Source organism: Trachypithecus francoisi, unplaced genomic scaffold (genome assembly GCF_009764315.1).
Source record: "Trachypithecus francoisi isolate TF-2019V2 unplaced genomic scaffold, Tfra_2.0 Lachesis_group1, whole genome shotgun sequence".
Lineage (NCBI taxonomy): Eukaryota > Metazoa > Chordata > Mammalia > Primates > Cercopithecidae > Trachypithecus > Trachypithecus francoisi.
Window position 1 is genome coordinate 87,477,434 of NW_022681454.1, and position 25,862 is coordinate 87,503,295.

Genomic DNA, 25,862 nt, shown 5'->3' on the forward strand with positions numbered 1-25,862 from the left:
TTGGGGCACTTGTTTTCCCTATGACCTCAATTCTCTTCCAAATCTAAAAAGTGTTGTTGATTTTTCAGTTTGTTCAGCTTTTTACTTGTTAGGAACAAGTGGTGATTCCAAGCTCCTTAAATGCTAGACTAGGAACCAGAAGTCACCTGATTTATTTTTTAATTTTTAATTTTTTTGAGACAGAGTCTCGCTCTGTCACCTAGGCTGGAGTGCAATGGCACGATCTTGGCTCACTGCAACCTCCACCTCCTGGGTTCACACAATTCTCTGCCTCAGTCTCCCGAGTATCTGGGATTACAGGCACCCACCACCACGACTGGCTAATATTATATTTTAAACATAATGCAGTGTGGATCTGGATTTGGGTTGGTGAGACCAAAGAGGGGAAACTAGTTAAGAAGTTACCAAATCAGACAAGAAAGAGATGAAGAGAGCTTGGGGTCTGCAGAATGCACTAAAAAGGAGAGAGTTCAGAGTTAGATAAGTTTGAATGAAACACAAGCTACTTCTCTGGCATAGACATTCATATATTCACATATTCAGCATCTCTATTATTAACACCACTGCAGGACTTATCACAACTAATTCAGTAATTATATAAGGAGCCTTCATCCCCCTACATAGAGTCTCCGCTCCCCAAGGGCATGAACCACATTGTTTGGCCGACATCTGGGATACTGTCTGCTGGCATATAGTATGTACTCAAAAAATACTTGGTAAGTTAATACATTTACCAAATAAGTAAATTAACGATAAAACTTGTAGAAAAATAAAATCACATACAAATCTTAATGCTCAAAAGAAATTCATACATCACCTAGTAGAAAATAGAGGGTTAGAAAAATTGAGTGGCTTTCTTAAAGTCACAAAGCTGATTAGTAACAGAGGACAGAACAGAATCCTGTTTCCCCAAGACTGAATCTCCATAGTAACCTCGTCGGAGAAAATAAAAGACAGCTGTGCAAGTAGAAGGTAGACACAAGGTTGAGATAATAATTCTGGAGATTACTACATAAGTACACACACGCACTCCCACATATAATGTTGGGAATATAAATTTGCCACTGAATGTTGTGAATACCTAATAAACATGCCTCAATATATTTACTTTTGTGTGTATATACCTAAATTTTCGACTTGTCATCACTGAATGATGTTGCAAGGAGTTTAAAGGGTCAATAGCCATTTTCAAAACTACTCTTGAATAAGACATATGGTACTAATTTTCATTTTGAAGTCTTATAGACAGCAACCAAACTGCATTACTAAAATAATTTTGCATTCACTTGAATTTTCTTTTAGAAGCATGGAAAATGAGAAACAAAGAACTGCCAAAATCTGAATTTGCTTTTTCTCTGCAAAGAGTATTCATTTTAAATGTTTTCTTCCATTTTTAAACGTTGTACTTAACAACTGACTCTGTGTACACATGGGCCACATAAAGGCAAATGATACAATGAAGGTCATTAATTAACCCATGATGAGTGAGATAAAGTATGGTACAGTAAATAACATCAGTAGTAGTATCTTGACAAAAATGTGTGCTCTAAAGGACAAAACACCAGTCCACGAGTCAGAAGACATTTTATTCTTAGTCTTGCCATAACTAGTTATATAATTTGTGGCCAATCATTGACACCCGCCCACCAGCCATTTTATAGAGCCTTTAGGTCATCCTTTGTTAAATAAAATGAACTGTGCTGCTCTCTTCCTAAGACAGATATAAGGAATAAGTAACACTGTGAATGTAGAGGTCCTTCAAAACCATGTTTGAAAGAAAACATGCAGTTTCATTTTTAAAAATAGTATTAGCAGAGTAGTGTTGATGAGTTTTGGCTGAGCCTTTCTCTTTAATGAATAACTCACTGACTTAAAGGATCTTGAATTCATGATAAATTATGTATCTCTCCTGATGACCATTAACTACCAAGCAGATGTTATTGCTTAATCACTGCATTCCCACAGATAATGATGGACTCAAGGCATTATTTTTACAAGAATAAGAAACCTTTGACTCTGGCCTCCTCAGCAATGTTCAACAACCAAGCCTGGTTATTCACTAGACAGAAGCAATTGTCCTCTATGATCTGCAGGAGATACGTTCCAAGAACCTGATAGAGGATGAAACTGTGAATACTATCAAACTCTATAGATTGTATATTTCTTCCTATACAGTAATGTGCCACATGACATTTTGTCAACAAACCACATGTATGGGGGTGGTTCCATAAGTTTATAATGAAACTGAAAAAATTTGTATTGCCGGCTGGTGTCACAGTCATCAAAATGTCATAGAGCAATTGTTTTGTTATAAATTTAGTGTAGCCTAAGTGTACAGTGTTTATAAAGTCTACAGTAGTGTACAGGAATGTCCCAGGCCTTAATATTTACTCACCACTCACTCACTGACTCACACAGAGCAACTTCCAGTCCTACAAGTTCCATTCAGGGTAAGTGCCCTATACAGGTGTACCATTTTTTATCTTTTATAGTGTATTTTTATTGTACCTTTTCTTTGTTTAGATATGGTTAGATACACAAATGCTCACCATTGTATTACAACTACCTATAGCATTCAGTACAGTAACATGGTATACAGCTGCGTAGCCTAGGAGCAAGTCCATACCATATAGCTTAGGTGTGTAGTAGACTATACCATTTACATTTGTGTAAGCACACTCTATGATATTCACACCATAACAAAATCAGCTAACGATGATGCATTTCTCAGAACGTATCCCTGTTGTTAAGCGATATGTCACTGTAAATACATACCTATAATAAAGTTGAATTTATAAATGAGGTACAGTAAGAGGTTAACAACAATAACTAATAATAAAATAGAACAATCACAACAGTATGCCACCATGACTACTCTTGCGTTTGGGGTGATTAAGTTAAAAAAGGTCTACTTGAACAAAGCCCTGAAATACCACACCAGTCCATCTGATAACGAAGATGCCTACTAAGTAACGAACAGGCAGGTAGCACATACAGCGTGGATACGATATACAAAGCAATGAAACCAGGGAAAGTGAAACTGCAAATAAAGGGGTACCACTGTCTATTCCAGAGAAGAGTTCACACATTCTAAAAACTCTGCATCACCCTGGTGAGGTAAAACACTTGCAAACCACTTACTTAATTCACCATTTCTCTTACCAGCACTAACCTAAAATTCACTGACTGCAGATTACTAGGAAAAAAAAAAAAATCACTGCTCCCTTGTAATATAACAAAGTGCATTATTATTTCATATAGAAATTCAGAATTACAATGCATATTTTTCAAAACAATTGATTGCTAACCCACATATATTACAATCAAGCAATTAGCTTGTGGAGTAATCATTTGTAGATCTAAGGTTATTCTACTATCTCCTTTTCAGTGAGACCAAGGTCAAAAAGTATCCTTTCTAATTACTTGCTGTTTGGAAAACCAAGATTTGAAGCATCATTACTAACACTAATAGCTGAGTAATAAAGTTTGCTCCATCCTTCTTCACACAGAATATCTGGAGGATGACTATATATGGAGCATATAAAATTATAAAACATCATGAGTCCCAGAAAAAAATAACTGAACATCTAGAGGATAATGTATAATATCATCTTCAATCAGTAATATTTAATTTTTTATGTGATACAAACTCATGTTCTCAGCTGAACCCAAGGAATAATAGAATTCACATTACTCTAGACTGTATTACATAAAACTACAGTATTTGGCCATTTCGAATTAGAAAAATGGCAGTTTTACATGGTTTAATCTAATACCTATAACCACTTCACCAAGAGACAATGATAACATAGAAATCCTTGTGCACCAATTTGGGCTTTTTCTCTCTAAAAAGTAACTGATTATTTTCTTGCCTAGTTCTGAGTTTTAACTAAAACAGATCAGGAAGTGTTACAAGTTCTCTTTCAACTCAATAATCCTAAATATTAAATAAATAATACTTTCTACACTTGTTTTTTAATCTATAAAAGTCTGAAAGTAACAACTATATTTATGGATTTACCATGAGGAATAGATAACTGAAGAATACACTTTTTTATACACACAGAACTTAGTAAGTACAAGTCTGTCATCTTCTATGCAAAAATTCCTGGCTGTAAGTAAAAGAAAAAAAAAATGCTGTAAACTAAAGGATTTGAATGACACAGGAAATATTTATAACCTAATGTTGTGTTTAAAAAGCACAATTAAGGCTGGGTGCAGTGGCTCACACCTTTAATCCTAGCACTTTGGGAGGCTGAGGTGGGCAGATCACAAGGTCAGGAGATTGAGACCATCTTGGCTAAGATGGTGAAACCCCATTTCTACTAAAAATACAAAAACAAAATTAGCCGGGCATGGTGGCGGGTGCCTGTAGTCCCAGCTACTGGGGAGGCTGAGACAGGAGAATGGCGTGAACCCAGGAGGTGGAGCTTGCAGTGAGCCAAGATCATGCCACTGCACTCCAGCCTGGGGTAACAGAGCAAGACTCCGTCTCAAAAAAAAAAAAAAGCAAAAAAAAAAAAAAATCACAATTAAAAAGGTATATAAAATATAACTGATTAAAATTTTAAAAATGTATACACAGGGAAATACTGGAAGAAAATAGGGCCGGGCACGGTGGCTCAAGCCTGTAATCCCAGCACTTTGGGAGGCCGAGACGGGCAGATCACGAGGTCAGGAGATCGAGACCATCCTGGCTAACACGGTGAAACCCTGTCTCTACTAAAAAGTACAAAAAACTAGCCGGGCGAGGTGGTGGGCGCCTGTAGTCCCAGCTACTCGGGAGGCTGAGGCAGGAGAATGGCGTAAACCCGGGAGGCGGAGCTTGCAGTGAGCTGAGATCCGGCCACTGCACTCCAGCCAGAGCGACAGAGCGAGACTCCGTCTCAAAAAAAAAAAAAAAAAAAAAAAAAAAAGAAAATAAATTTAAAAATTTAAAGCTATTATTTCTAAGTAATAGGATTAGTGGGTAATTTTGTACTGTATACTTTACAATTTTGTGTTTTTTCAAGCTCCTAGAATTTAAGGAAATAACAATAAATAAAATTGGATTAAGTGGGGCAGGTACATCATTTTATTAGATGAAAGACTCAATATTTAAAAATTTCAACTATACCTAGTTAAATCTAAAAAAAGCTCAATGGGAATTTTGAAACCTAGAAAATAATTATGAGATTCTTCTGGGAAAACGTATGTTCACAATTACCCAGGAAAATTCTGAAAAAGAATGAAGTGGAAGGATATTGTTCCTGATATTCAAACATAAAAGGTATGTTTCTAGCACCAGAGAAGCCAATAAATCATAGTATTACAGCAGAGCCCCTATAAGACCAAAATATATTTAGGAACTTCATATAATGACAAAAGTGACATTGTGAATTACTTGGTAGAGTATGAATTATTATTTATTGTTGTTCAGTTAGCAAGGTAATTGTTTGAGTGAAAAATTAAATCCTTAAGTCATAACGTATTGCAAAGTATTAATCGCTTTCACTGGGATTTGGGATCTAAATATTAAAATATTATAAATATGCTAAAATGAAATACGTGACTATTTAATAACTTTTAGATTACCAACTCATACCTTTTCTAATAATTTCCACACGTTTAAGATTTAAATACTAAGAAAAATGAAACTGCAAAAAACCTAAGAGACAATAGAAATACTCTTCTATCCTTGAGGCAGCAGGCCTTTTAAGGATAACATCAAACCCAAGCAACACAAATTGATATAAAGAATTAACAAAATCTTTAAACTCCTTATGGCAAAAATTGTAAAGCTTCAAAAATAAATCATAAGCTCAGAGAAATATTTCTAAGGTTCAAAAATAAATCATAAGCTCAGAGAAATATTTCCAGTACACAACAATAGATTAATAGTTGTATTAAGAAAGGAACTCCTACAAAGTAGTCATAAAAAAGATGAGCACCAGCTTAGGAAAACTCAAAGAAGAAAGTGAAAGGCAATGTACAAAAGAACTACATGGGAAAATACGCTTTTAACATGTTAAACCTTATAGTAATTAAATAAGCAAAAATGTCAAAAGAAACAATTTCATTTATTATATTGGCAAAGATTAAAAAGAATAACATGTACTAGAGAAGGTATGGGAAAAGAGACACATTCACATATTGCTGCTCACAGCATGAACTGGTGCAACCTTTCTAGAGCACAAATTTGATGATACACATACCCTTTAACCAGGCAAGTTTAATTCTAAAAGTACATCCAATGAAAATAATTAGTTAAGTGTGAAAAATGTATGTTCAAGAATAGCTCCTGCAATGCTGTTTATAAGGGAAACAGTTATTGAGTGGTGATTAAGAGCTTGGAGCTGAGGAGCCAGGCCTTCTGGATTCAGAATCCTGACTCTAACCTCTTACTGGTCATGTGACCTTACGCAGGTTAAACTTTCTGTGCTTCAAGTTTCCTCACGTGTAGCGATAATAATAGTACCTGCCTCATAGGGTTTTGAGGATAAAATGAAGAAATATATAAAAAGCATCTATAACATTACCAGGAACCTAGTAAGAACTCAATAAATATTGCCTATTATTATTATTATTGCCAAAAAGAAAAAAAGTAATTGGCCGGGCATAATGGCTCACCCCTGTAATCCCAGCATTTTTGGAGGCCGAGGCAGGTGGATCACGAGGTCAGGAGTTTGAGACCAGCCTGACCAATATGGTGAAACCCCGCCTCTACTAAAAACACAAAAATTAGCCAGGCATGGTGGCACACACCTGTAATCCCAGCTACTCAGGAGGCTGAGGCAGAAGAATCACTTGAACCCAGGAGGTGGAGGATGCAGCGAGCCGAGATTGTACCACTGCACTCCAGCCTGGGTGACAGAGCAAGACTCCATCTCAAAAAAACAAAAAAGTAATTAATTTTTCTAATTGTATTCTAAATGCAATTTATAGAATGGCTTAAATAAATTGTATTGCTCTAAAGATCAGAATTTTATGCTGTCGTTAAAAATGATGATGTAGAATTACATGTATAAGCATGAGACATGTCATGATAAACAATAGTATGTTTTTCAATCAAGGTTATAAAGTAGTATTACTTTATTATCCCATCTTTAATCATGTCAGCATGCAGAGAAAACAAAATGAAAGCACATAAACTGACATGTGGGGATTAAGTCTGGTTTATAAGCTGACATGTGAACAGGGATTAAGTCTGGTTAGTAGAATAATGGATGGTTTTTATTTTTATCTTTATACTGTGGGTAATTTTGTCTGAAAACATTTTTTTTGGCCATGAGTATATGTTACTTTTGTAATAAAAATAAATTTATACACATTTTGAAAAGAAATTTTAAGTAGCAAGCCAATTATCACAGTTACAAGTGGCAGTAGGATTGCCAGCACAGAACTACAGGCAATAAAATAGGTGCTACATAAGGCTGGTGCAGATTTAGGCAGAGAAAGGCCAAACTTTCCAATCACCCATTCTTTAATATTCCAAAAACATATTTATAGAGAATATCAATAACAAATATAATTACGCTAAAAATTAAGTGAAAACTTTGCATTTTATAAACAGATAACAGGTTATAAATATATGAATATGTGAGACTTGGGTTTGGCTTAATTTTTTAAAATTTCAACTATTTATACTTTTCAATCCAAATTACCAGTTTCTAAAAGTAACTTTTGTGTTGCAAACCAAATATAGCTATTTAACAGTGATTAGCAGGTAAAATGGCAGCAACATTATAATATCTCGTTATATATCATGTTCGCGTCTACAAATTTAGCTGATCTCATCTAATATTTACTGGTGTATTAAACTCTAACTTATTGTGATTTTTTCTGCAAGACTTGAAGACCAATAGCAGTTGTAAAACTTTTTTGGTGCTGCCACTAAGAAAAAAATGTAACATCTTGGATAGAAGAATAAGTAGAAGGGCTTATCATTCAAAATATGAAACTGATTTATCTGTGAAAGTTTCAGGAATACTTACAAAATTACTTTTGATCTTATTGGTTAGTACTGAAACACTTGTTTCAAGGAATAGAATTAATTTACCTATCTATAGACAAAAGGCACAGGACGCAGAGATATGAAGTAGAATTTGATCAAAATGACGTACTCATCAGTAGCAATAGCAAATTTAATTATGAGAGATTAAAGACACAGATGTAATCAAATTGTACAAACTAAGTGTGCACAATGAGTTTAATGCAAACTGCCAAGAATACTAACAGACAAAAAACCCAGAACCAAAAGCCAAGGCTTTGGTCTGTTCATCGATATAATTAACAATCAGATTTTTAAATACACTCTAAACAATGGCAAATAAAAACTGTTATGCGTCTTGTGAAAGAGCTGTGCACACTTTACATTATTTCACATCCCTCCTTGCCTCCTTTTCTCACCCACCCTGCCTGGTATCCCTGCTGTCAAAATAATACACCAACGTCCTCATCATTGCCTTGTTTTCTTTCAGTTTCTTTAGAACCTGCTGTAAGGCACTGTGCACCTAATGATGCAGGAGACAGTTCTAACACATTAGGAAAATATATTTTCTTAAGATTAGGTGAGAGATTTTACACTTTAAGAATATTTAAGGATAACATTGGGTATGTATGAGATTCATTATATTAGAAATACCTAAATATTTCTTATTTGCTAGTACAAAGACACAGAACAGTTTGCTCAACAGATGCTTTGCTTGGCAGTCTGGAATTCCCCAGATAAGCTGCAAGGAGAAGCCATGGGATGAAGAAACATTTAACGTGTTCCATGGGAAGAAGAAAAAAATCCGTGTTTCCTCCTGACTCCTATTTAACTGTTCTAGATTTCCGGGCATATCCCATGACTCTGATACCCCATCAGGAATTAAGATCTGAGTCTAGGGTTCAAAAGTGATGGCGGAAGCCAGAAACTCTGAACAGGTGGCTGGTTGACCCAGCTATAAGGCAGAAGCCAAAGAGAAAAATTCAGCATTCCCAAGGCAGGAGAAAGGTTCAAGCCTGGTGGCAGCAGATTGGTCTGGAATGGGGGTAGACTCAAGGCAATCTGAGGAGGTCAGAAGGTGTCTGATACAAATACTAAGTTGAAGAAGTTGGCTTGTGTTGGGAAATTTTATTGGGCAAGAACATTTTCTATTCCATTAAATATTAACAAGCATACTCAATACCGTGAGAAGCTTGTTTTAAGTGAGAACTATGACAACTGAGGTAAGAGGAATGTCATGTCTTCTATCTCATGTTTTTAAAGAGCCCCTGGTTCACTAAGTAGTATGATGGGCAGAACCCATAAAACCTGATCTTTCCCTTAATGCAGTTTTAAATGTATTTAATTAAATGTACATGGATTCCAACACCACTCAGTCAATTGCTTACTATGTACGAGAACTTTCTCTTACAGTTTCACTTAAATTTCAAAGCAAACTCTGTGGGTTCTCTTTTACAGAATATTTAACAGGAAAATAAACAATGCAGGTCAAATCTACCTGCATTAGTAGAATAAGGACTACTAATTGGCAGAATAAGAACTAGACTAACTTCCTTTTATATGTCATGCTCTCCAAACCACTGAAAATCCAATACTCATTGTAATAACTATCACAACTTATGGAAAGCAATTCCTCCTAATTCCTAAGAACAATAAAGTATTCAGGAGGATGTTTATTTGTCTTAGAAACTGGAATATTGAGGATTTCCTTAGAAAAATCATATACAACATATACAGCTCACAGTCCAAGGTTTAATGAATTTTTAAAAGAAAATATTTGTTCTGTGAGGTGATGCCCAGGTGTCTCCTTCATGCCAGAAATATTCATTATCCACCCCATCCCACTGAAAGTGCTGCCTGCTTATGGCTCATGGCCAAGTCCCACTTCTGAGACTACACCATGTCCCTGGCACGGATCACCTCCAGTGATTGACGGAAATGGGGTAAAGAGACTAAACCCTTTGATTCAATTAGGGATTAATCTGAAAGGTCATCCTATCTTCTAAGCTCCCCTGGGACTGAATGAATCCTGTGTTACAACTTCATGGCAATTCAACTTATGCCTAATCCGACCTTTGTCTATTCCTTATAGGTATAAGGAAAGAATGGTTCCAAAAAGTACTACCCAATGAAACTTCTGCTTGAAAACTTAGTCTCAGAGTTATATCTTGGATAACCCAACCTATTAAATGAAGTGGTAAAATAATAGTGAAAATGAGGAGACAAAGTAATACTGAGAGGAAAATTAGAGTTTTAAGTGTGATTATGATGGATAAAAGAGACTAAAAATAAATAAGTATTCAACAAGGAAAAATAAAACCTGAGGCCCTAATAGGAAAATGGCAAAAGACACCAACAGGTATATGAGGAAAAAGACATATGGCCCTTAAATACAAGTAAAAATGTTTAGTTTCATTTATAAGAAAACACATGTGCTATATTGGTATTAGTAATGAGCAATCTGAAAATAAAACTGAGAAAACAATTACATCTAGAATAGCACCTAAAAGAAAAAAATACTTAAGAATAGATTTAACAAAATAATTGCAAAACGTCTACCCTGAAAACCATAAAACATTATTGAAACAAATTAAAGACCTAAGTAAATGGAAAAATATTTCATGCTCACATATTGGGAGATTTAATTTTGCTAAAATGGCAATAAAGTACTCTCCAAATTGATCTACAGATTCAACAGAACATCCTATCAAAATACTAGCTAACTTTTTTGTAGAAATTTACGAACTGATCCTAAAATTTGTATAGAAATACAACGAAATCAGACTAGCCAAAACAATCCTGAAAAGAAGAACAAACTTGGAGTACTGAAACTTCATTATTTCAAAACTCATTAAAAAGCTACAGAGTTATCAAAATACTATGGTACTGAAATAAGAATAGATATACAGATCAATGGAATAGAACTATCAGTTCAGAAATAAGCCCCAATAATTGTGGTCAGCTTATTTTTGACAAGGGTGCTGAGATAATTCAATGGGGGAAAACAATCTTCAACAAATGATGCTAGGACAACTGGACAGCCACATGCAGAGGAATGAAGTTGGACTCCTTTATACCATTCACAAAAGTTAACTCCAAAATAACTCCATAGACCCAAACGTAACAGTCAGAACTATAAAACTCTTAGAAGAAAAGATGAATAAATCTTCATGACCTGGGTTAGCCAAAACTTTCTCAGGTACAACACAAAAAGCATAAGTGACAAAAGAAAAAACAGATACATTGGACTCCATCAAAAATAAAAACCTCTGTGCTTGAAAGGACACGATCAAGAAAATGAAAAGGCAACTTACAGAATAGGAGAAAATATTTACAAATCCTGTACCTGATAAGGAATTTGTATGCAAAGTATATAAACAACTCTAATAACTCAATAATAAAGACAAATAAATCAACTTAAAAATAGGCAGATCTGAATAAACATTTCTCCAAAAATATACAAGTGGCCAATAAGCACATGAAAGTATTCAATTTCTTTAGTAATCTGGGAAATGCAAATCAAAACCAAAATGAAATAGTGTTTCATTCCCACAGGAATGGAATCAAAAAGATATTAACAAGGTTTGACAAGGATGTAAAGAAATTGGTTCGCCCATACATTGCTGATGGAAATGTACATGGCCATGTGTCTTTCTCTTTATATATTTTTGTCTTTTGCCATTTTCCTATTAGGTCCTCAGGTTTTATTTTTCTTTGAATATTTATTTTATTTTAGTCTCTTTCTGCATGATAAGCACATCCCATTGCTAATGGGAATATATGAGGGAACAAATGCATGAGGGAATGTAAAATGGTACAGCCACTTCAGTAAACATTTTGGTAGTTCCTCAAAATTTTAAACAGCTACCATGAGACCCAATAATTCTATTCCTAGTTATATACCCAAGACAAATGAAGACATAATTCCACACATGGACATGTACACAAATGTTCATAGCAGCATCATTTGAAATAGCCAGAAACTAGAAGTAACACAAATACCCATCAACTAATGAATTGATAAACTCATCAACTGGTATATCTCTACAATGAAATATTATTCTGCCATAAAAGGAATGATGTACTGACACATGCTACAAAATGGATGAGCCTTAAAGACATTTTGCTAAGTGAAAGAGTCCAGTCAGAAAAGAACACACATTGTATGGTTCCATTTCTATGAAATGTCCAGAATAGGCAACTCTCTAGACACAGAAAGTAGGTAAGTGGTTGCCTAGAGCCAGGTTGTCGTGGGGAATGATTAGGAAGAAATGGGAAGTAAGTGCTAACAGCACAGCATTTCTTTTGGGGATGATAAAATATTCTAAAAGTGACTGTGGTGATGGTTCCAGAATTCTGTACTTATTCAAAACCAACAAATTATATACTTCACATGGCAAATTGTAGGGTATATAAACGGTGTCTCAATAAAACTCTTAAAACTTAAAAAATCCACACTGGGATATCACATCTGACCTATTAGACTGGCAAGACTTCAAAATTTTCACAAAATCCTCTTGGCAAGACTGAAAAACAGAGACTCTTGCATGCTGCTAATAGACATGTAACACTGACTCATCCTCTATGGAGGGGAATTGGGACTATCTAATGATATGGTGGCATTTGTTCTTTGACCCAGAAATCTCACATCTAGGAATTAATCTTGGTGATACATATGCACAAGTTTATTTGATGCGGGATCATACCTAACAATAAAAGATTGGAAACAAATGATGATCAGAAAAGTACCATTGACTAAAATTTACTTCGTCCAAGCAATGAAGTAATACACAAGCACAAAAAATAGTAAAAAAATAAACTGTTGGAATGATCTCTAAGATTTGCAGATAAAAAGCAAAGTGAAGAACAATGTAAGGAAGACATAGAAATAAGAATGAACACATATAGACATCACATAATATACATAATGTAACTACATATACACATTTATTTTTACAAAAAGAAACATTGAAGGATAAGACGGAAACTAATAAAAATGTTTTCCAAAGACAGCAAGAGGTTGAACAGTATAGAAAGAATGATAAAAGGGAAACTTCTGAGTAAACCTCTTTCTCTATGCATAATTTTCACTTTTTTTTTCTTTTTTTTTTTTTTGAAATTGAGTCTCGCCCTATCTCCCAGTCTGCAGTACAGTGGCACGGTATCAGCTTACTGCAACCTCCACTTCCCAGGTTCAAGTGATTCTCATGCCTCAGCCTCTCAAGTAGCTGCGATTACAGGCACCTGCCACCACACCTGGCTAATTTTTGTATTTTTAGTAGAGATGGGGTTTCACCATGTTGGTCAGGCTGATCTCAAACTCCTGACCTCAAGTGATCCACCTGCCTTGGCCTCCCAAAGTGGTGGGATTATAGGCTTGAACCACTGTGCCAGGCCAATTTTCATGTTTAAGCCATGTAAATGTTATAAAAATTTAAACAAAATTACATTGAAAAGGAAAAGAAGCGCTGCAGTCCAAAACTGGAAACAAGTGAACTCAATTACATGCCAAATGGAGAAGACAACCACCCTTTACTTTGAATACATACTCTTAGCCAGATATAGGGACAATACAGACTGCCAGATGTCTTAAACATTACTCAATGGTTTCCCTGATGTTGTGACACTTTACATTTATATATAAAATACACATTTTATGTATGTTGTGGAGAAAAGCAAATAAATATTCTTATTTTTTAGGAAGCAAGATTTTTCACTGTCAGAGTATGGAGTTACAAATATGAAATCAAAGTAGTTAAGAAAGAATATTATAATGTTAAAATTAAACTCAAAATATCAATATAAATCCATTATTTCTTCCATTCAGTCATTCCATCATTCAAGTATTCATTTCTTTATTTCCTTGCTCTAGAAGTCATTAAGACCTAGATGCAAATCACTTAGCACCCAGATCTTGGCTTCCAAATATAATTCTTCTACAAAAGAAACCAAAGCCCCTTGGAGAAATGGTTAATTCCATCCTGAGACATCATCTTCAGCTAGAAAGGTAGGAAATACTATTACAGGGTTTTGTCAAAAGGACACAGTTACCAGCCTAAAGGGACTCCCACAACTGCCAAATTTGGGATAATATGAGCACAGGAAAATTTAATATTGTTCATTCCCCACTGACAAGGGAAAGCTCTTCTTCATAGAAGAGTATCACTAAAAGAAAAAGAAAAAAAAGATACTAGTAGAGCTTAAAAATCAACATTCTACAACCCAAAGAGAAAAAACTGAATCAGGCTAGGATGATCAATAGACAATCAAATGGATAGTGAATTGGGAGGAATATGCATTTACATGATGCCCAAGTAGTCACCTAATGAATTACTTGCTAACTGCAAAGGGAGTGCCACAGCCCTACAATAGAGAGATTTGAAAGCAGTGACTTTAACTAACAAAGCAAAGTAAGCATCAATAAGTGTGAGACAACTTAACATTACATGGCTTCTAATGGGATACAACATTAAGGATACAATATCGCTGATAAAGTATTCTGGCCAAAAAATCTGAATATAACTAAGATTTTATATCTGACTTATAGATTATAGTAGATTCAGAGAATAGAAAAACAACTTAACCACACCACAAGAAAATAATCAGACAAATCCACACTGTACAATATTCCACAGGATGATGTCTGGTTTCTTAAAAACTCAATGTGGTTGCATCAGGAAAAACAGCTAAGGTACGCTGCGCTTAACACCTAGGTGTTGCAGCAAACCACCACGGCACATGTCTACCTGTGTAACAAACCTACACATCCTGCACATGTCTCCAGAAACGTAACATAAAATTAAATTAAAATTTTTTCAAAAGTCAATGTGGTAGAAAAAAAGGTTGTGGTTAAACACAAACGAAACAACCATGTGGGCACCCCTGCACATGGGTGCGCACACATGGAAGGACTGTTCTTTATTAAGACATACTAAAGAGACCTAACAACTAAGAAGAATGGATGAACCATTGGATCCTCTTCTGAGAAAAATAAATTGTGACAAATTGGGATACTTAAATGGACTCTCCAAATGATATGATGGAATTGTCCATTTTCTTAGGCATAATAAACATATTGTGGTTATATAGCAAAAAGTCCTCATTTTTAAGGATGCATGATTAAGTATTTAACAGTGAAATAGCTGAGCTCTGCAACTTAGTTTCAAATGGTTCAACAAAAAATACATATTTATATATATATACAGAGATAAAGCACATTTATTTCATCTAGTTAATGAGAAAAATGTATAATCTAAGTTATGCTCCTTCAAATTGTATGACTGAAATTTTTCATATTATGAAAACAGGGGAAAAGCTTGAAAAAACCAGTTAAGTTCTAGTAAATTGATAAATATGAAAATAGGAATTAATGAAATAGAAAAATGTTAAGGCAAATTTATTCAATAAAGTTAAAAATGGATTATTTGAGAAGAATAATAGACAAGCAGCTTGGCTACTCTGGCCAGGATAAATAGTGAGAAGGCAAAATTAACATTAGAAAAGAGAAAGAAGATGTAACAACAGACAAGAAAATTTAAAAATTTAAACGAATTATTGTATAACCTTATACCACATACATTTCAAAAGCTACATGAAGGTCGGCCTATAATCCCAGCACTTTGGGAGGTGGAGGTGGGAGGTTCACTTGAGGTCAGGAGGTCGAGACCAGCCTGGCCAACATGGTGAAACCCCGTCTCTACTAAAAACCCCAAAATTAGCTGGGTATGGTGGCAGGCGCCTATAATCCCAGCTACTCAAGAGACTGAGGCAGGAGAATCACATGAACCCAGGAGGCAGAGGTTGCAGTGACCCAAGATTTCACCACTGCACTCCAACCTGGGTGACAGAGCCAGACTCTAAAAAAAAAAAAAAAAAGCTACATGGCTACATTAAATGACTGACCTTTTAGGTAAATGACTGATCTGTTAGGTAAATGGAATTTGTAAAAATGCTAAAACTAGCTAAGCATTAGTTTAAAAACGTGAGTTGGCCAGGCACAGTGGCTCATGCCCGTAATCCCAGCACTCAGGGAGGTTGCCGCAGGTGGATTGCTTGAGCCCAGAACCAGCCTAGGTGACATGGTGAAACCCTGCCTCTACAAAAAATATAAAAACTAATTGGGCATGGTGGCATGTGCCTGTAGTCCCAGCTACTCAGGAGGCTGAAGTGAGAGGATTCTTGGAGCCCAGAGGGTGGAGGTTGCAGTAAGCCAAGATCGTACCACTGCACTCTAGCCTGGGTAACAGAGCGAGACTCTGTCTCAAAAAGAACCAAAGAGGTTAAATTGGTATATGTTATTTTATGTATATTTTATAACAATAGAAAAACTGTAAAACCATACTAATTAGAACCTATAATAAACACTCATTACTAATTAACATTCTGACTCACTAACTGGAGCAGATTACCAGAAATTCCAGATCAAGTCCAATTTCTAAGTTAGTAATGAGGTATGGATCTGTGTTTAATGCTTACTAAATAAGCATTCTATTTACAAATTCATTTTTACCTGTTCTAGAATCTAGGTTTCAGAATTATTCAACAATTTTCTACTTATACGTTTCTCACATGTAAGTCACCAAACAAAGGTTTACTGGGCAGAACAAATATAAGAATAAATATAGACTTTTTACTATCACGGAGCTTCTGAATAAGACAAAAATTAGTGGATCCTGTATCTGAGATATTTATTCACGACACCCTAATATATCCTGTGAAATGCCACTATTTAAAAGTTAACATCTTTAGAATTACAATCAGGATAGTTATTAAGGTAGAACATCTACCTAAATTAGGCTGTGAATGACCTGGAACCCTGTAGTCACCAGGATGTAAACTAGAATCTATATTTAGACAATGATTCTAAGGACTGTAATATTACTAGTTCTGGGCAGCTGAATAAGCCTGTATATTAATGAAGTGGAGAATTAGATATGCTATTAAAAAAAAAAGTTGCTGAGTTTCTGAGAGTTTTTGGAGTGTGAATGTTCTCTCTCTCCCTTCTCATAACTAGAAGGAATGTATTTGATCAGAAGTGATTAACAGGAGAGTGAAAAGCAAAGTCCCTGGATTGCAGGATCATATTTCATGTATCAAAAATTAAAGAGCTTTATGGAATAAGGAGAATAAAATATGAAGCTTTACAAATGTTCCTGTGGCTAGCAACAAAGAATCTACTAACACAGACTAGTTTATTTCCAGTAAACGAAGCTGAAGTTATATTTTTCTGATACTGGCATAGTCTGTTCAAAATTTTCCATCTATTGGCAATAATTTGAACTTTATTACTATTTAAAAAATTATTCACTATGTCATACTCCTTCTCTTTCTGCTAATCAACATTTCTGATTACAGATTTTTTAAATGCCCCTTTTAGTTAAAATATAACTTATTTCCAGATTTTAAAATAAGGCTATTTGATTTATAGCAAATTATAGTTTTGTAAAAAGGGCATAGCTGCTTTCTTCAAATTGGGATGAAAAACAGGGCTAACATGCCCAAGAACAAGATACAACTTCTCCAACATAAGCTGGCTGCATTTTCAGACTGAAATATGCTTCTACATCCCAGTAATTTCAGACAGTAGTAAACACAAAGGGGGACATGATGATATTAACAGCAAAACTCCACTAACTTACTGAAAGCAATTTGGCCCAAATACAGTGGCGAGATTGTGAACATTCATGCGATTCTGCATATGATGCTTGGCTACTTTTGTCAAGAACTGGCAAAGGTACTTGAGGAGGCAGTAGTGGGTGTCTGGCAGCTCTTTTATTAAGTCTCTTAAGCTACTCTCCTGAACATCATTTCTGCCATCTGGAAAAAAAAAAAAAGAATAAAAATGTTCTCAGGTATATTTCACAGTAACAACAACAAAAGCACATAGGTGTAATACATTCTAACATTTTATTCAGAAAAAAACTCTTGAGACACTGAGATAGGCCTTGCGTATTTGACTTTATGTTAAAGAATTACTGACTTAAGCAAGAAATATAAAAAACCACAAGGTTTATTCAGTGCACAAAATGGGTTTGTGTTTCAATTTAATGTTTTTGTCCCCAAATTAAGACAATGGTTAGCTTTTTGATCCACAGTGGAATCTTCCATTTGATTTTTGTCTTCAAGTTTGTCAAAACCAGAATTCTCTTGAATAAAATATGGTATGAGAGACCTTCAAGGGATACCATGGGGGATGCTAAACTTAGTGATCAGGATACTGTACACAGAGAAAACTGAAGGAAACTTTTAATTCCTAAACAGCTTTTTAATCTTGACAAAGATTATCTCCTTGATCAATCTCTAGTCAGACTTCTCTGAGCTTTTTTTCAACTAAGCCCTGTTCTGGGCATATCCTCAAGAGTCCACTTTTAGTAAGAATACTGCTAAGTCAGTTCAGCCAAAATCCCCACCCTTCATATCTGATAACCCTCCATATCTGACCAAATTACTCATTTCCTACCATCCTCCAAATGATGTCTGATCACCTTAGCCTGTCTTTAGCAAGAAACTTGTTAGGTCTGTTTAGCCATAATCTCTCCTGACCCTTGAGGTTTTTCCTCTTAGTAATTTTCCACCCACTGACTGCTGCCTATCCCAACCCTGCTATGTGGTCATGTAATTACAACTTTCCCTTGTATTCCAAGTTGAGCTGAATCTCTCTGCCCCACTGCAAAACCCCAAATGCAGTAGTTCCTCTAGCTATTGTAATAGTCCTGATTAAAGATTGTCTTACTGTTCTTTAACAAGTTTCAGAATGAATAATATCTTTTTTCTTTTTTTTTAAAGGAGTCTCGCTCTTGTCACCCAGGCTGGAGGGCCATGGTGCCATCTCAGCTCACTGCAACCTCTGCCTCCTGGGTTCAAGCAATTCTCTTGTCTCAGCCTCCTGAGTAGCTGGGATTGATTACGGGTGTGCACCACCATGCCCGGCTAATGTTTGTATTTTTAGTGGAGACAGCATTTCACCACGTTGGCCGGGCTGGGGCCTCCCAAAGTGCTGGGATTACAGGCATGACCCACTGCACCTGGCCAGAATAACTTTTTCTTTAACAACATCTAACATGTCATATGGTTCAGAATTTGATATATGTTTCTCATACAAAAGACTAATAACCCAGCATACACCCCAAAATGTCTAATGATATATCAAAATTCATAGGCATACATATGAAGTTTCTCTCAAGTCTCAAAGATTTGTTTTGCCAATACTCAAATACAGTAAAATTGCTAAGTTTTGTGACTTTAATGCTTTCTCTCAGAAGAAAATAAAAATATTTTATAACAAATACAGTAGTTTAGAGGAATGACTACAATCCATTACCTTCACAGATATCTAAGAGAATAAAATGTAATTCAGTTATAATTAATACGCACTTGTATTGCTTACATAATTCAGCTTTAGCCAGTTAAGTGAAGAAGAAGAAACAGAAGAATGAAGGAAATGAGATACAAAATCAGACAATTCATCAGTGTTACAAAGCACCTGGATAACATAATGCTACACACAGGAAGTGAAAACATATAGCGAATCAGACACAGTGACACTGACAGGCTTCAGAGCACAAGATCAGAATGAAGGCTCAAGTCATTTCTGGGGTGAGGAACCTGGTTCTGCTACCTACTACCTATGTGACCTACGCTGTATTGTTTATAATGACTGTTTTCCACTGCACTATGACCTTAAATAGCAGAGATATACAAGATGCAAAAATAATTAAGTTGGAGTGATTAAGAACTAATTGGAGATACCCATTTCTCATGCCTTTATATTATAAAAATAAATAATGAACCAAGAGAAAATGTTCTGTCTTCTTTTTTATAGTGACTAATTCAAAGTAAGTCTATGGGATGTTTTCATGGGTGTTTGCTCTCTGTTTAAAATTGTGGTCTGATTGTCAGTATTTAAAGATACAAGCAACAGCATTACAACAGCCTTGACAATCAGCCTCTGGCTTTCTGGCTCTGAAATGAAACCTCAAACCATAAGGGATGCAATGTGTAAAGACACCAGGTCAAATAAAATGAAGATTCAAAATAGTTATGAATTTATGACAATAACATCTTTGAAAAAGTAGCAGCATTTTCATCATTTTCCAACTTTTGAAATATGATAAACAATTTTTCCAGGAAATAAAATTGCCAAATAATAGGAAGGGAGACAGATGTATTTAGAGTTTCACGTTTAGCAAAATAACATAAAATTGCTTATGGCAGCTAGGCGCGGTGGTTCATGTCTGTAATCCCAGCACTTTGGGAGGCTGAGGTGGGCAGATCACAAGGTCAGGAGTTTGAGACCAGCGTGAACAACATGATGAAACCCTGTCTCTACTAAAAACACAAAAATTAGTGGGGCATGGTGGCGTGCACCTGTAATCCCAGCTACTCACGAAGCTGAGGCAGGAGAATTGCTTGAACCTGGGAAGTGGAGGTTACAGTGAGCTGAGATCACGCATTGCACTCCAGCCTGGGCTACAGAGTAAGACTCCGCCTCAAAAAAAAAAAAAAAAAATCATTATGGCCTGAATGGAAGAATCACTAGACATATTCTCAAAAGTCAAAAGTAACTGAAAAAGAAATATCTTATATCTACCTCCTTCCATTTCCACAGCATTTTTGTCTCCTGTGATTGAAGATAGATTCATGGATTCCTGGAATCACCCACTGGGCAAGGATGTGAGTGTCCTCTACATCAGTGGCTTTGACAGCAGCACACCTACATTTATAATTTACCTCTTGAATCCCTGTTCAAATACACTAACAGTAAAGACCTTAATTTATTAGCATGATATTTTGCCTCATCTCTTTTCATACAGATTAATTATGTATCTGCATTTTGTAAAGTGTTTCCAGAAATATCTGGTAAATACTACCATTACTGCCAGCCTGCTGCAACCCTACAAATAAGATTTCCTACATATGAGAATAATAACTGCTCAACACCTTCAGAGGAGGCTTGCAGAAGAATGCCTAGGGTAGCAGCATGGAGGCAGTGGTGGCACAACTGTGCCTATCAGGAAGATGCCTTCTGACGCTTGCGAGAAAGAAAGCTCATAGTAATTGCCAGGGTGTGGTGGCTCATGCCTGTAATTCCAGCACTTTAGGAGGCCAAGGCAGGCGGATTCCTTCAGCTCGGGAGTTCAAGACCAGCCTGGGCAACATGTGAAACCCCATCTCTACAAAAAATGCAAAAATTAGCTAAGTGTGTTGGCACATGCCTGTCGTGCCTCCAACCAGCTACTTGGGACACTAAAATGGGAGGATCACTTGAGCTTGGGGAAGTCAAAGCTGAAGTAAGCCATGATCACGCCACTACACTCCAGCCTGGGTGACAGAGGAGACTCTGTCAAAAAAAAAAAGTTCCTAATAATTACTTTGCTATGGCTTTATTTTTTGACTTATTGATATCTAAATACAATAAACACTGCCTTACACACTCATGCTCTTGTATTTACATTGATAATTATGATGACTCACTTAAGGTCTCACATGATAAATGAGAGTTCACAATACTTCTATTTTTGTTTACATGCATCCAAAATGTACATTTGTTGCACACCATGTATGATGTTTATCACACACTTTCTATGTGTCTAATATTCTCTAACACCAGGGAGACAGCATTAAACAATACTGTGATGGTTAATACTGAGTATCAACTTGACTGGATTGAAGAATGTAAAGTATTGCTCCTGGGTGTGTCTGTGAAGGTGTTGCCAAAGGAGATGAATATTTGAGTCAGTGGACTGGGAGGGGCAGACCCACCCTCAGTCTGGGTGGGCATCTAATCAGTTGCCAGTGCGGCTAGAATAAAAGCAAACAGAGGAACATGTAAGGACTAGACTGGCTGAGTCTTCTGCCCTCCATCTCTCTCCATTCTGGATGCTTCCTGCTCTTGAACATCAGACTTCAAGTTCTTCAACTTTTGGACCCTTGGTCTTACACTGGACCCACTCTCGGACCCCTGGATTTTCCAGGAGCTCTCAGGCCTTCTGCCACAGACTGAAGGCTGTGCTGTGGGCTTCCTACTTTTGAGGTTTTGGGAATCAGACTGGCTTACTGGCTCTCAGCTTGTAGATGGGCTACTGTGGGACTTTACCTTGTGATCATGTAAGCCAATACTCCTTAATAAGCCTCCTTCATATATCCATCTATCCTATTAGTTCTGTCCCTTTAGAGAATACTAATGGGGCATATTAGTATATGCCCTGACTAATACAAAAGCAAACTCCATGCTTGTATGAAACATGTTCTAATCGAAGGCAAGAAAATTAAAAGATAAATGTTTAAAATATATACGAAGTGGTAACATACGTGCTATGAAGAAATAGCAAGCAGGATAAAGTGGAGTAAAGCAGAGTGATGTCGGGGTAGAAGATGTTATTTCACTCAACATGATCAGGGAGGCCCCTCTGATACCATGACATTTGAGCAGAGCTGAAATAAATAAAGTGTGTAGTAGGCAAGGAAACATACATGCAAAGGGCCTGAGATGGAGGTCCTGGGGCTGGGGCCAAGTGGTGGTGGGTGGCGAGAGTAGCAGGAGATGAAATGGGGAGACAACGCAAGAGGAAAAGGACAGATCATTACCATCTGATTAAATTTGACTAAAAGCTATGGTCTTTTCTTGTTTTGTTTTGTTTTGTTTTGTTTTCTGTGTGAGGGTTTTGAGCTGTGGGGAGACATGATCTGCCTTGAGGGGGTCACCACTCTGGCTGCTCTGCTGAGTCTAGACTGTAGGGCACAATTGAAAGCAGCAAGATTACTTAAGAGGCTACTGTAACCATCCAGAAGGAAAGGGTCCAGGGCCTGAATCAGGCTGATGCTGGCGGGATGGTTAGACATGGGGACAGATTATGAATGCAATTTAAATTTGTCTTGTGTTGGAAGATGTTTTATTCATTTAATCATTCTGAAAACATTTATTGAGTGACTACTCCGTGCCAGGCACCATTCCAAGCATTTAAGATAAATCCGTAAACAAAATAAACAGAAAATCCCTACCCTCATGGAACCTACCATCTAGCAGGTGAGATATTAGGCAATAAATATAGTAACAGGGCTAGGGGAATTGGGAGTACTTGGATCAGGGTGAAGGCTAGTGATTAAGATTATAAATAAGATTGTCAGGAAGGTCTCCTTGAAATGTAGTTGATATCCGCAGCTAAAGTAAAAAAATCTATAAACTGGCAAATACAAGCTCTTTTAGAGTTGGTGGTTGAGTTTTGACCATCTTTTAAACACTCTACATGCCTTGCATATTAAAAGAGCTCAAGACATTGTTTTAAAGAATGATACACATTTTTAAGACACACAATAAGACAAACTAACAGGAATACAGTACATCTACACTTCAAATATATTTTAAAGAAATGTGGAATAATTTAGTCCATTTACAGAATTTGCTGAGTTGGATGGAATATTACTGTTAGGTAGGAATTAGATTACAGATAGTATCTAAATAGAAAAAAAGCTACTTTAGTGGTCACAGGGAAAGGACACTCAGCAATAAAATTTCATAGACGAGCCTCAGAAACAGAAGTGAAATGCACCTCTGCAGATGTATTAACATATGTTAACTGCTTTAAACTTGTAGTCATTTTTAGAATTAAACTGGAACAAAAACTAGGATCATGTGTTATAATTCATAAGTTCAAAAATTCTAAGAAAACTTTGCAGATGGAAATAATGGTTCACAACTAAAATAGTCATCATTTTCTTCAACATTAGTCTTTTCTCAGGACAAAAACTCTCTCTCACCATTAGTGAAAAGTACCACTTCAAATTATTCAAGTTTTCTTGAAAGTTCTCATTTGTTGTTGGCTACATTTGACCCATTTCTCAAGCTAAAATGCAAACATTCAACTAGCACAGTATATATAGCATACAGAGAAATCTACTCAGCACTTGAAAACTGTACCATAAATACTTTTGTTACAGGTTAAGCAGCAAACATTTAACTATGTGACAAATATTTGCTCTCACTAAAAAAAAAAAAAAAAAAAAAAAATTATAATTACAATCAGCAATGCTATTCCTATATCACAAGATATATCACAGGATGGCACCTAATTCTAATCTTGACATATGCCTGGACTTTTCAATGACCATGAAGTTATACTATACTCATAATCCTAGCCTCAAGGAAAGAATAAAGTACTTGACAAAATGTTAATCTCTATCATGATATATCTCAGAGCCATGAGAAAGTGAACCACTAAAACAACCAAAATATTTAGCCTCATGGTGCCAGATTTATCAAAGTAGTTTCCCCCCTCCCTCTGCCTCATTAAACTTCACAAAAGGTTTTATGAAAACTTGCTAATCTATTAGATATTAATAGTATAATGAGCTGTTGCCGACTTCGCAGATTAAGAGAGGTCATAAACTCGAGAACATGAGCAGCCTCTAGAAACTGAGAAACCAGCAAAGAAACAGAGACTTCAGTCTTACAACTGCATGGAACTGAATTCTGCCAACAATGTGAATGAGTCTGGGAGTAGATTCTCCCCATAACAGTCATACAGGAGCCTAGACTGTCACCTGGATTTTGGCCTTGTGAGATTTAGAGTAGAGGAACCAGTTGAGCCCACACTCTTCTCACCCATAGTACAGTGAGATAATAAATTTACAACGCATTAAGCCACTAAGTTCGTGGTAATCTGTTATGGTAGCAACAGGAATCTAGTAGCTCCCCATTTGGGGATGACTAGACTGAAATAGAGAGATTGATTAGCCTGTCCACATTCACCCAGGTACCAAATAGCTTAGCGACAATTTAAATCCAAGTGCCCAGGACCTCATAATATACAGTTTGATCAGCATACTCTTACAAAGTTAGCTATTACTGTTATCATTATTACAGAGCAGCTAACACCATGTCTCATGTATGTAAATATTTAAGAAATGTTTCCTGAATCAATCAATAAGCAAATCTGTTGTGTAATGGAGAGGTGGGAATCTTAATTCATTTGTGAGAAACCATAGCTTTGTAGGTTCTCAGGGCTTGTGGAGAAATAAAATTTTAATAGTAGCCTATAAGGCTGTATGGGCACAAAATACAAACTACATAAGAATAAATAAAACATCAATTATATTTCTTTCTAAATATGTATTTACAGAAGAATGAGAAAAATAATCATGAAATGCCAGCTGTACAGAATCAGACTGGGTTTTGCCTCCACATTTCATTCCTCAAGACTGGAATCACTTCTTTGGAGTGATGAGCTTATACAGGCAACAGAATTTCATTTTCCTGTGCAAAATGAGGGGTTATATTTCTTACAAATCTCTTACAACCCCATGACTATGATGTGGTTCTCAAAGGTCTGACATGAACTTCTCAAAGGGCAGGCTGATAAAGTGACTAATAAAAATTAATAAATTACTGCTATTCTTAGAGGTTATTAGTGAAACTACAAATCTTATCATTCTGATTAGATTCTGTAAAATGCAGAGGTATGTTTATTGCCAAATTAGTCAACATTTATACTGATATCCTGTTCCCAGAGAAAACCTGTATGTTCAAGTAAGAGCAAAAGCCTGCAGAAAGAATAAAGAATTAGGTAATATTTTACACTTCAGTCCTATAACCAAAACAAACTCCTGATAATGCCTAAATAGTATCTCAGCATATTTATTTTGTGAGTATTTATTGGGTACTGAATGCTTCTCAGTGGGGACTGATGGTATACATAAACATATAAAATAGTCTAAATTATAAAGCTGGAACCTCACATCTACAACTAAAGGTTAGACACAAGCATTTAGCAGCTGAAGAACTTATTTCTATGAGAATTTATGTACCGAGGAGACTGGAAAAAACAAACAGCACATAGGACAGAGAGCCTCACACAATGTAAAATGCTCATCTGAAACAATATTGGCAGTATCTCAG

General features: G+C 36.0%; 1 protein-coding gene across 9 annotated transcripts in view; it reads right to left on the minus strand.

Moving 5' to 3' along the window:
- Positions 1-25,862, minus strand: part of FAM13A (family with sequence similarity 13 member A) — a 418,718-nt gene that overhangs the window by 256,523 nt on the left and 136,333 nt on the right. For 6 of the 9 annotated variants that reach the window (XM_033214803.1, XM_033214801.1, XM_033214804.1 and 3 more), the window contains one exon: positions 17,608-17,785. The exons of the other annotated variants lie outside the window; for them this stretch is intronic. In XM_033214803.1, the coding sequence (XP_033070694.1) occupies positions 17,608-17,785 (178 nt within the window). The remainder of the gene's footprint in view (positions 1-17,607; positions 17,786-25,862) is intronic. 9 annotated transcript variants of the gene reach the window in all.